This window comes from Mercurialis annua, linkage group LG3, assembly GCF_937616625.2.
Source record: "Mercurialis annua linkage group LG3, ddMerAnnu1.2, whole genome shotgun sequence".
Lineage (NCBI taxonomy): Eukaryota > Viridiplantae > Streptophyta > Magnoliopsida > Malpighiales > Euphorbiaceae > Mercurialis > Mercurialis annua.
In genome coordinates this window covers 7,639,199-7,652,361 of record NC_065572.1, presented here as the reverse complement: position 1 = coordinate 7,652,361, position 13,163 = coordinate 7,639,199, and the positions used below count along the sequence as shown (strand labels likewise).

At 35.7% G+C, this 13,163-nt stretch overlaps 1 protein-coding gene across 1 annotated transcript; it reads right to left on the bottom strand.

The window, feature by feature from the left end:
* Positions 1 to 5,388: 5,388 nt before the first annotated feature.
* LOC126673329 (protein MALE DISCOVERER 2-like) lies at positions 5,389 to 10,516 on the bottom strand. The gene is made up of 15 exons (XM_050367427.2): positions 10,125 to 10,516; positions 9,810 to 10,003; positions 9,574 to 9,706; positions 9,333 to 9,465; positions 9,168 to 9,239; positions 8,790 to 8,933; positions 8,557 to 8,700; positions 7,985 to 8,086; positions 7,795 to 7,856; positions 7,245 to 7,703; positions 6,847 to 7,037; positions 6,620 to 6,752; positions 6,374 to 6,531; positions 6,095 to 6,286; positions 5,389 to 6,009 (listed from the first exon to the last, which is right to left on the bottom strand). Exons 3-15 carry the CDS (start codon positions 9,671 to 9,673, stop codon positions 5,749 to 5,751), a joined length of 2,151 nt encoding a protein of 716 aa, XP_050223384.1. The 5' UTR covers positions 9,674 to 9,706; positions 9,810 to 10,003; positions 10,125 to 10,516; the 3' UTR covers positions 5,389 to 5,748.
* Between the last annotated feature and the right edge of the window lie 2,647 nt (positions 10,517 to 13,163).

The window sequence follows — 13,163 nt, the reverse complement described above, 5'->3', positions numbered from 1 at the left end:
CGACCACGACCACCTCGGGTCTGACCAACAAACCATTATATTTTTTAATTTTAACAAGTGAAATATCTTACTAGTCTTACTCATGTATTAATAAAGAGTGTAAAATATAAATATATGTATATTTTATATTTTTACTGTGTAAATATTTATTAAATAAATTAAATTAGACTAATTTAATAGTAAATTTAATTTAAATTGATATTTAATTTATATTTAATTTACACTATAAAAATAATTTCATTCTAATAAATTTATAATCAGATGTATATATTATATATATACATTATAGAGCAAATGTTGACAGCAATAGGCCATTGCCTTAATGGCAAAACACTTGGTCATTCTTATAAGAGGTCAATGGTTCAAATCCCCTTAATCACAATATGATGTTTTATTTAATTTTTAATTATCTAACAAGTATTGGTCTAACCATTAAAAATGGTCAGACCACCAACCATTGGTGGTCCGATCGTTGACCGCGGCGGTCCAGCCAACAATGGTCTGGCCGGTGATGGTTCGGTTAAAAATGGTTCGGTTTATGTAAAATTAGGAGAAATTATTGAATATATTGGAAACACAATAGGTAAAATACACTATAGGGACAAAATAGTAATAACAACCATTAAAAGGTAGACATGAAAAGAATGTTTTAAAATTGAGGGATTTTTGCAAGAAAAAAAAAGTTGGGATTTCATGTAATTTTCTCAATAAATTGACGAGGAAAAGAAGAAAAAAAATAAAATGATGGAGGCCCTCTACTTGTAAATTAAATCAGTATTTTTTTTATTTTAATAAAACTCTTAAATCAGTATTTTTTTTATTTTAGCAGGAATCTTCCGCCAGACAAGCTTTTTTGGACGTTTAATAGGAACGGCTTTTATACGGTGAAGTCGGGATATTATCAGGCATGCAAGGTCATTAATAGGGACGTAGCATCATCGTCTACCTCTCATACTAACGATGGTCTATGGAAGAGAATTTGGCGGCTCTGAGTGTAACCTAAGGTTCGTCATTTCATTTGGCATATTTTGCACGAATCTCTTCCATGCAATGCAAAGCTGGCTCATCGGATTCCTGAGTCATCAGATTTATGTCCTAGGTGTGGTAGTGTAGAGGAGTCTCAGTTACATGCTCTATAGGATTGTGAGGTAGTTCGAGGTCTATGGCTGATTTCCCCTCTAAATCTTCGTACGGATAGCTTCAATAGCTTGTGTATGAAGGATTGGATCTTGCAGATGTTCAACCGGCTTAAGAAAGATGAAGTTCATATTTTCGTCATGAGTTTGTGGGTTATCTGGCTGGATCGTAATAATATTGTCTTTGACAATAATCGCCACCCTCCTGATATGCTTTTCCGGTCCGTCTACCCCAGGACTGACCAACGATCAGCTTCTGACCGTCGTTCTAATGCTCTGCGACCTCCTGTTCTTGTGGAATGGGAACCTCCAGCTCCGGGGACGGTGAAGATTAACACTGACGCTGCAATATCAGTTTCTAAGAACCTCTCTGTCTCAAGTGCTATTTGCAGGGATGTGAATGGAAGGGTGTTAAGGTGGGGAGTTAAACTGATACAAGGTGTTGTGGATGCTGAGTGTTGAGTTATGGCTCATATTGTTCCTATTTGGATTAGGATATATTGTTCCTATTTAGATTAGGATACTTAATCCTTTGTTTAACATTGTTTTCCTTTTAGGATTTATAGTCTAGTTCCTTATTGGATTAGGACTTAAATTGTGTCTTAAGGGTTCACTATAAAAGGTCTCTAACTCTAATGAGGAGGAATCGGTTTCTGGTCTTGTGGTGAGTCGGGGCAGGAGTCATGAGAGAGATGGTGGGAAAGGAAACAGGTCGCGTTCCAAATCGAAGTCTAATGGACGACGATGCTATCACTGCAAGGAGACGGGGCACTTTAGAAGAGATTGTCCGAAGCTGAAAAAGGGTGGCGAAAACAAGGAATCAAGCGGTAATGCTAATGCAGCTGTGGTACAGGAGAGTTCTGATGAGGAAGAAAGCGGTGATGTTTTGACTGTGAGTACATCAAGTTCTGATAGTACCTGGGTCCTAGATACTGGTGCATCTTATCATATGTCTTCTAGAAAGGAATTGTTTAATTCTTTCAAGGAGTGGAATGGCACTGTAAAGGTGGCGAATGATAAGGAGCTTGCTGTCAAGGGTAGTGGTTCTGTTCAGATCAAGATGTATGATGGTATGGTTAGAACATTTGATGCTTGGTATATTCCTGAACTGCGGAAGAACTTGGTTTCTGTGGGTACACTTGACAAGCAAGGGTACAACCACTCAGGCGGAGATGGACAGATCAGAATTTCTAAAGGTGCATTGACTGTGATGAAGGGTGTGCTACAACACGGCATTTATATTCTCACAGGAAGTGCAGTAGTGGGAACTGTGGCGGTTGCTCGGTCCTTGGAGGTACATGATGGTAAAACCGAGTTGTGGCATCAGAGGTTAGGTCATATGAGTGAGAGGGGGCTATCCATATTGAGTAAACAAGGGTTGTTAGAAGGAGCGGAAACGGGGAAGCTGAAGTTCTGTGAAACTTGTATTCTTGGCAAGCAACGCAGGGTGAAATTCACTTCTGGAAGGCACACTTCGAAAGGCATCCTGGATTATATTCACTCAGATTTATGGGGTCCTGCTCGGGTTGAATCCCACAGGGGACTCAAATATTTTGTGACCTTTATTGATGACTACTCGAGAAAGGTGTGGTTGTATTTTCTGAAATCGAAGGATGAAGTGTTTGGGCGGTTCAAGGAGTGGAAGACCATGGTTGAAAAACATACTGATAGACAGGTCAAGACACTCAGGACGGACAACAGGTTAGAGTTTTGCAATGCACCATTCGATGACTTCTGTAGAAAGGAAGGTATAGTGAGGCATCACACTGTACGGTACACACCACAGCAGAATGGGGTTGCAGAGCGGATGAACCAAACACTACTACAGCGTGCTCGGTGCATGCGGTTAAACGCGGGTCTTCCAAAGCGTTTCTGGGCTGAAGCAGTTAACACTGCTTGTTATCTGGTGAATAGATCGCCATCTACTGCAATTGATTTGAAGACACCTCAAGAGGTATGGTATGGTAAACCCTCTGATTATTCTGGCTTGCGTGTTTTCGGTTGTGTTGCCTATGCTCATGTTAATGATGGTAAACTTGAGGCGAGGGCAATGAAATGCATATTTCTAGGATATGCGACTGGAGTTAAAGGGTACAGACTGTGGTGCACAGAGATGGATAGAACTCCAAAACTGATTATTAGTAGAGACGTAACCTTTGATGAATCTACTATGTTTGGCCAGAAAGAGGAACTTGGTGATCTTGCAGGAAAAACTGATCTGGGTGCTAGCCAGAAGGTGGAGTTTGTAGCTCCAAATAGGATTACTACTGATCCTATAAACGAGCCTAATGAAAAAGTGGTAGAAGAGAGTATAGCAACAAGGAGAGGAAGAAGGCAAATCAGAACACCAATGAGATATGTGGATTGTGTTGATACAGTTGATACTAATCCTATGGCTTATGCTTTGGCAATAAGTGAGAACATTGATTCTGATGAGCCGCAGTCGTATAAAGAGGCAGTGCAGAGTAGAGAAGCATCTGACTTGGTCAATGTACGCAGCGCATGAGGCCCTTAAGGGGCATGGATGGCAGAGAGAGAGTTGGTCTTGGTTAACTTTGACTTTGGAGTAATTTTAAGTCAAGGTGGAGAGTTTATTATGTGATGCAATTTGGTGTCCTTGTGATTTGCTGAAGAAGGTTTCAGGATTAATCTTGTTGGGTGTATTCGCCAAGGTGGAGATTGTTGAGTTATGGCTCATATTGTTCCTATTTGGATTAGGATATATTGTTCCTATTTAGATTAGGATACTTAATCCTTTGTTTAACATTGTTTTCCTTAGTCTAGTTCCTTATTGGATTAGGACTTAAATTGTGTCTTAAGGGTTCACTATAAATAGAGGTGATGACCCTATTGTAAACACACAACAAACATATAGAATAAATTCTCTCTCTGCCGTGGAGTAGATCGCATTGATCGAACCACGTAAAAAATCTTGTGTGATTCTTTTCTCTTCTCTTATTTATTTTCTGCTGCGCTAACACTGAGCTTGCCGAAGCCCATGCTGTACTTTTCGGAGTTCATCTAGCTTCAGCGTTTTCGGGTACTCAGTTGGTATTTGAATCCGATGCCTCCAATGTTATTAGCAGACTGTTGAACCCGTCAAGTGCGATTGACCCTATTCAGTTGGTGATTGAGGATTGTCTGGATTTGGTGAAGGATAGCAACGTCGTCTTCAAGTTTGCTCGTCGTCAATGCAACCATGTTGCCCATGCTTTGGCAAAATGGGGAGTATTTTATGATAAAGATTGTATTTGTAACGGGAACGTTCCTTTCCCGGTGAATGAACTTATTAATGTTTCTTGTGATTGATTAATAAAGCTCATCTTTTCTCTCAAAAAAAAAAAACTCTTAAATAAGCAAATAAAAATTAAATCTAATTACTAATTAGTACACGGAAATAAGAGTTTTATAATATTGAAAATTTTAGTCTTCACATAAATTTGGATTTAATAAATATTAGAGATAGTGCATCACTATTTACTAAACTTAATGAATTTAATTAGTATTGAAATATAAGAGTTTTAGAGATTGTACCTACTTGAAAAACATTTTCTGGGTTGTTTGGGGGGGCAAGTGCCAATGCATGCCCCCATGTATCTCCGTCCCTAGGTTACTAATGTCTTATTTGTGAAATCCTCCAAGTGTTCCTTTTCTAGTTACTGGTGTAAAAGGCTACTTGTAATAGGATATGCAAAAACAGAATCAAATTGAATAACTGAATTCAATTGATAAATTCAATTCAATTTTGACACTATAAAAATTGATTTTTCTTAATTTGGTATGGTTTTAAACATAAAATTTATTTCAGTTGAGTTTTATTGCAAGCGGAACCGGATCAAAAAGTTGTCCGAACCAATTAATTTGGTTTGGTTTGATTTGAAAATTCCAGTCCATATTGAAATAGCAATATTTTGACTGATTCAATTGATTCGATCGGAATGAACGACCCAACTTATGTCTTTCTGGTCAATTTCTTGCAAGATATAAAACAAAAGACTCAATAAAACAGCACAATATTTTTACTGAGATGACCTTAAAAATTCCGAAGTCGAAAATTAAAGAGGAAAAAAAACACAAATTTTCAAGAAAAATGAAATCAGCTCACAATTTTCTTGCTTCAACAGAGAATCTTGTACCAGAACAAATGACACAAACTAAAATATCGAAATTCAGTTGAAAATATACAATATGAAAGAGCTCTGGTTCGATTTCTTGAATCCGAAGCCTGTGCAAAGAACAGCAAAACAAATGCTGAGAAACTAACAGCCTAAAATTATATACATATGTATAAGTAAGGCTCATAATTAATATAACATCCTTGTGTGCTATGTTAGTTTTCCTTGCACCACAATATTACACTTTCAATCACACAATACATATATATTTTGCATCCATCAACAAACACAAATATATTACACTCTCATCAAAGAAAAATTTGAATTACAATGAAATTACAGTACAAATATTAAACAGGGATGCAAAAAAAAGCCGCGTATTTAGTAATTTGGTGAGAATCACCAATCAAAAAGCTACTTTTAGACTCTGGCATGAAGCAGTGTGAGAGAGAGAGAGAGACTTAGACTTACAATACCAAGAATGAAGAAACTCGGCATTACGTCGCCTCCACCGATAATATCTCAAGCTCAGCCCACCATAGCGGAGAGAGTCTTGGAGTTGCTTGATCCGGTGAGATAGCGATCATTTCCCTCAATTTGGACGTGATATCCCTCATAGTTGGTCTTTGTCTTGGGTCCGGTTGTATACACTCTTGGATAACCTCGCAGATTACGTCGAGCTCGTTGTTTTTGAAAGCCTTGAGGGTTGGATCGATCATGTAGCTGATACTTCGCTTGTCATTCAAATATTCGGCAGCCTGCATACAAGTTCACAATTGTATGTTCAATGTACTTTTATCCACATAGCAAACCAAATGCTATAAAATATCGTTAGAGATTTACCCATTTCTCGAGAGGCCCTTGTTCTTTCGAATATGGAAGCTTTCCGGAAATGATTTCTAGCAACAGAATCCCGTAACTGTACACATTTGTTTCTGGATCAGCCAGCGGAGGCAACTCAGAATGTTCTGACTCACTATCCCCTGAAATTTTCGACTTTCTAACATATTGCGGCAAGAAACAAACTTCTGCAATCTGAGAATGTAGAGCATAAAATAATATTTAAATAGAAGCAATCATGAAGTCGATCAATTGAAGAAAGATGAATATATGTATATATACCTTAGAGGCGTAGTCATCCGTTAGATAAATGTAATGTGAATTCAAGTTAGAATGTGCGACTGGCGGGTTCAAATCATGGTGCATGTATTGCAAGCAATAAGCAGTGCCCATGACGATCCTCATTCTTGCATTCCAGTCAAGATGCTCCATTTCTTTAACTGAAGAGAGAGAATAATTGTTTAGCCTATAAATTGCTAAACTCGCAAAAAGAAATATCTAAAAGAATTGCACACTAAGTGTATTTACTATGCAAATGCTCGAAGAGGGTTCCATTAGGAGCATATTCAAACACCATCATTCGATTGAAAGGTTCATTCTCCTCACAGAAGCCGATTAGATTGACAAAGTTCTTATGGTTAATCCGAGATAGTGTATCAATCTGCAGTGCATCAATGAAAGAGTAAGGTTTAAATTTTGAATTTAAATGCAATCTCAATGACGAATTATATCTTCAACTCCGCAGCAAAACATACCTTTTTCCGGTATGACATCTCTGCATTCTTTGACCAATCTTTGGAAGATGCGACTAAAGTTGACGCAACAGCAATCTCGACTCCACTGGATAAAGTTCCTTTGTACATAGTGCAGCCTTCATGTGTGTCAATTATATTGCTGAAATCCTCACAGGCCGTTTCCAGCTCTGCTCGATTTAGCTTAGGAACCCCTGAATTTTCATTCACATAGATGAGAAAACAACACTAGTCATGTATGAAGCTAAATGAGCCAAATGAAATTTACTGCTCTGATTATGTGTTACACAAAATGCAAACTGTCAATACTTTTGCAGAGTCAACCAATGAATATAATCAGAGGCATTGTCATATAATTTAACTTTTTTCTTAAGGAAAACGCAATGTAATAAATTTTTTACCTGTAACAAATGCTTTCTGCAGCTGTCCACTCAGTCCAGTCTTCCAAGGACCTATTGTTGTGACTCCACGTTTACGGAAAATTATTACCAGGCCCAAAGAGATAATGACCAGGGCAAGAACAATGGGAACAACCAAGAAAAATATCCATATATGTGAAGTTCCACTTTGTGGAGATTGCTTAATAGCTGGCTTTACATCAGAATCACTTTGAAAACCTTTTGATGAAGGCTCAGGAGGTGGAGCCATTGGCACAGGTGGAAGTGGTGGATTCATCTTTGCATTTGGTATAGCTGGAAAACTCCCACTACTTCGAGTAGTTGGTAAAGCAATAATCTGTTGAGAGGGGGAGCCACCACCGGAAGGGGCGGCTGGGAGGTTACTCGACAGATCAAATAGCCTACGGCGTGCAGAACCGACAAGGATCTCAACATTTTGGACCATTTGTAGCCTTGAGGAACCTGCTTAATGCAAGAACCATATATTTTTGTTTCTTACCTGCATTAAAAATCAATGAAAATAAGCCAGGGCTGAGAAGCTGATTGCACTTACCAGCTAGTTTATTGCACAAATTGTCATCACATTCATGCAGACTTGCCTCTCCAAGCTTAAACCTTGTAAGAGGATAAACCATCTCAGTACAAAGAACAGGTGAAAAAAATAACTTCGACTTCAATATTACTCAAAAGTGAAATACTTCTCATTATATATAAATAATTAAATAACATCAGAAACTCCATACGGTTGTAGTTGCAAGGCATTGACATAACGCGTAACAGCTTCTTTAATCGGAGAAATCAATGAGTAAGCCTCATTTAGGTGTTTTAAAGGGCTCTGCCACAAACTGCCCAAGAAATGTCATCACGGGATCAGAATAAAAACAGACAGCTACAGATATCTATGCTCAGTCAGTTCCCCAACTATAAGTTATACAAAGATTACTTCATGATCAGATTAGAGACCAAATTAAGGAAATTACTGAACCAACAGATTTGAAGAAGAGAACAATGGGATTATAATATTAAAACTAACAGTTAAAAGATGTGATGGAATGTTCAAGAGTGAAGTCTTTGTTCATAATCACCTCATCCTACCCATTTCGTAAGATAACGGAAGATGGTTATAACATATAAACTATACCCAGACCTGCAAGATCTAGTACGGGTAGAGGAATAATCAAGAAACACGAGAAAACAGAAGGTAGTAAGCAATGAGTTTATGTTAATGCATGATAAAAGAAGATGAAACAGCTGATTTTGAACCTTCACCGGGTTTCAATCGGCCTTGAAGAGGAAAGACGAGCATATAACTTACCCGTTGTCGGCCTTCCTATTCATACGGTCAACTCCAGGAAGTGAAGAACATGCGAGGTTTTTATCAAACTGCAATCCAGACAAAAATCTAAGCCTCCCAATATCCAGAATACTGCTGCGTTCAAATTCGTTGTCACAAAGCAATCTAAGACACAGGTGAGATTAATCAACATAACTGCATACCTGATTACCATTTGCCAATGACAAAGAAAACTTTTGTTATTGCTAACTTACAAGCATTTTAGTGACGGAAGCCTTCCTAATTCTGCTGGAATTATTCCACTGAAGTTATTATCCCTCAAATCCAGTACCTCCAGCTTTCCAAGTCCTCCGATCTCTTTAGGAATATCACCATAGAAACGGTTTTTATTGAGAATTCTGTTCAAAATAGACCAAAATCCAAGTTTACAAAAAAAAAAATACTTTGCTTCAGTTCACCATCTATACATGTTAATAAATGAACTCTCGTCGAGAACTCTGGGCAGTGAGTAACTATAAGTGGAAAATAAATTTGTGAACACCAGTACAACAAAGTTTATTAGTGAAGCAAACAAGTTGGGGAGCGATCAAAGGCGACAAACGGTGGTAATGTAATAAAACATGAATACTTACAGAGATTTCAAGTTAATAAGTTTGCCAAGATCGGGAGGCAATGTCCCTTCCAATGAATGACCACTCAGATCCCTACAAAACCATTACAACAATAAAGTAAATCATCTTACTACATGAAGAGAACAATGGCTTATCCTTAAAATCAAGCACAAACTAAGCACTTACAATTTTTCAACTACACCAGCCACACAGTGTACACCGCACCACAAGCAAGGATCGGTGTCATCAAAATTCCAATTACCAAAAACACCAAAAGGATCCGAACTCACTCTTGCACGAAATTTCAACAAAATAAAACCTGCATTTTTCACCACACAAGGATTACATACATCAGATAAAGCTTCCAAATTTTCCATCTCCAAAACACATAAACTATCGAAATGAAAACGAGAAACACGAGAAATACCCTCATCGTTAAGAGACCATGAGCCCTTTATTTTAAGCCCGAGAATCAAAACCAAGAAACAGAAGAATTGAAATCCATTAGAATTCCATCTAGCCCCCATTGCTTGATGAACCAAATAAGGTAGTGGAGGTAGCTACAAAAACACAAAAACACAAAATCACCAAATTTCCTATTCAAAAAACCACCCTTTATTTCAACTCACAACAACAACAACACAAATTTAACTATATATCTACCTTTGATTCACAAATTAACTATACAAAAACTATAGTATGACAAAGAAATGCAAATTATCCGCATTCGACAACGATCATGGTCCCTCATCTTTTTATTAAATTATCTCTAAACCCCTTCCTCCAAAATGTACATAACCTGTCTCAGCAGGCTATTATTATCTTCCCTCTATATACCTCCACAATACAAATTCCAGCTGAAACACCAAAACCAACAAAAAAAAATCAATTTCAAACAAAATTCAGCCAATAAAACAAAAACAAAAGGAATCAAAGAATACCCTCAAGAACAAGCAATCAAAAAGAATCGGAATTTACCATAAAACTCTGGTGTAGAGAAGCTGTTAGGTATCAATTCTTGAAGAAAAAGTAAATACGTGGGGCGGTGAATGGTGATGGATAGGTAGAGACTTAAAAAAGGCAGCAATTAAAATTAAAATTGGACCGTTTTATATTAAAAAAACTCAATAAATTTGTTTCAAGAATCAAGAATGCTAACAATTTTTTTTTTTGGTTTTTCAAATTACTGCCCTTTTACAGGATGATCTCAGATTATCTCTTCGACCATCTTTGATGTCTCATTTCAGACAATTTTTTTTTCAGACAAAATATTTTTTTTCTTTTGGTTACAAGATTTTCTTTTTTGTTTTCTTGAATGTTTTTTTTTTTCGGGTACTACCCCCACCAGCCACCCCCAAGAATCTGAGAGTTTCTGTTTTTCATTTTGTTTAACATTTTTTTTTTGGGGGGGTTAGGTGGGTCCCGATAGATTATTTTGTCGGATTATTTTAGTTGGTTGGTTATGTGGGACCGTTTTGGGAGTTGGATTAATGGCGGGAAGGGTAACCGGTTAACGGTAATTTGACGGTTGCCGGAGGTGGTTTATGGTGGTTTTGGGGGTAAAAATGAGTGATGGAGAGGGCCCCCACTTCCGCTGTAATAGGACGCGCTTTTTGGTTCATCCACTGGCCCACATTTCTCTCTTTACGTGCCTCCCTCATTTTCTTTTTTATTTTATTTTATTGCGCCTGCTTTTTTTTTATTTTATTTAGTAATTTTTTTATTATTGTTTTAAGAAATTTAATGAGAAATTGTCAGAATGTGGCATCCATCAACTTAAATTCTTAAATGATTATATAATACAAGAGCTATAATGTAAGAAATATTTTTGATAAAATAATACTAATAGTTAAATATTTTAATATCGCAAATAATTATTGAATTGTTATAAAAATAATATGGTATATTTGTTACGTGGAATTATCTTTCTATGACACATTGTATAATAAACGTTATGTAAATTTGAATCATTATTGTTGCAATTACGTATGAGGAAGAAATTATTGACAAATACAATTAAATGAAGATTGATGCAAACATACTCATCTTCAGAAACAAGTTTTATTAGTTGAAACTGATTGAGAACCTAACTCAACCAATTAAGTTGGTGTAGTTTTGTAATTTATTTATTTTTTCATTATAATACAAAGAGCATAAAATTTAAATTTAAAATATAATAGTTTGGGCGATAAGTTACTATCATTATGGTGTAAATGTATCTGGAGAGGCCGGTAATGCATGACCATTTTAGTTTAGCCAAAAGTAAATGTTTATCAAGGCCATTGTTAGGATCAATATGACTATATTTATCTAGTCAACAAAATCTTCAACACAAATATTTAAGAGTGACACAAGTGATCATGTTTATGTTATTTTATGTCTTTAAAAACTAATTAAATGGGCAGAATTCGGTTCTCGAACCTTCTCTCATAGATCCCCTTCACCAAGTCATCACCCGCAATCCGTTTTTATGTCTTGGTGTCAAAGAGCGAATTCCTTTTTTGAGCTATATTAAATGGTGTTAATATTATGTTCTCAATTTTTTTTAAAAGTGACATTTATGCATGATGAATTTTTTTTTAATGTAAAACTCTCTAAAGATCAAAGTTTACATTTACACTAATTCAAAATAAAATAGACTATTGAGTTGATAGAGTGGCAAACCCACTCATAGGCGGGCATTGCGCCTCTTGTCAGAGTTGATCGTATATATATTTTTTTTTATTATAAAATTAGTCGTTGGAATTGTTGACTAAAATGTTTTTGTTTAGAATGTGTGTTGCAGTAAAACTGTCTATTTTTCTCGATGGCACTGAGTTGTTATAAGATTGACTTTAAATATCACATTTATATAAAATTGTTTTGAGTTGACATTAAAATAAATCATGAGGTGTAAATATAAAATTTTGAAAGAATTAAGATATTTTTTCATAAAAAATAAAAATAAAATGAAATTATGGATAAACAAGGGCTTCTTACTCAAATAACCAACATTCATGTTTGATTTACTTTTATACCAACACATATTTGACATTTTAAAACTACCATGTAAGGGAGAAATTATTACTTTTATACCATCCATATAAATAGAACCCTAATAACACAAATCTTCATAATTACAATTATTTTTTCTCTCCTCAAATTTCTCTCTCCTTTCTCTTTCAATTCACCTTTCACACAAATTTCAGATTTGTTCTTCGCACCAATCCGCCTCCGCCGTTCCGTTTTTGCTGTTCCATCTTCGTCGTTTCGCCTCCGTCGTTCCACCTTTATCTCGCCGCGCCATCTTTCTTTTCTCTTTTTGATTTTAGATCTGAAATTTGCTGTTCTTTTTTTTTTTCATTTTCAGATCTGTAATTTATTTATTTTTTACTGTTGTTTTCAACCATTAAACATGTATAAAGATTATCTTTAAAGAATCTAATACCCATTTCATGTAATGTAGAATAATTTTGTGATTTTATGGAATAAAATTTTGTTATTTCTGCATTTTTCTTGTGTTTCTGCGTTTTTTTTTTAATTCTGCAGAACGATTTGTAGATGATGATTGATTGCTGAATTATTGTAATGTTACAGTGTTGTTGACTTTATGTTGACTTTATGTTGATATCAACTGATTTTTTTTTATTTTTACATTGACAACTAAGATAACATTGTCTGTGAAATAAACTAAAAAAATTAAATTAAATTAAATTGAGACTAGATAATAATATGGTAGCATCGGGGAAGAAGACATATAATGATGTCGCATTATTGTAATGTTACAATGTTGATATGGTGTTGATTTTCGGTTGATATTTTGTTGATTTTAGCATCGGTGAAGAAGACAATAATGATGTTAAATTATTGTAATGTTGCAATGTTGATCTTATGTTGATATAGTGTTGACATGGTGTTGATTTTGGTATAGGTAAAAAATATAAATAATGATTCTGAATTATTATTATATTACAAATTTGAATTTATGTTGATATTATGTTGATTTTGTGTTGGTATTTTAGATTGAAAAAATAATTT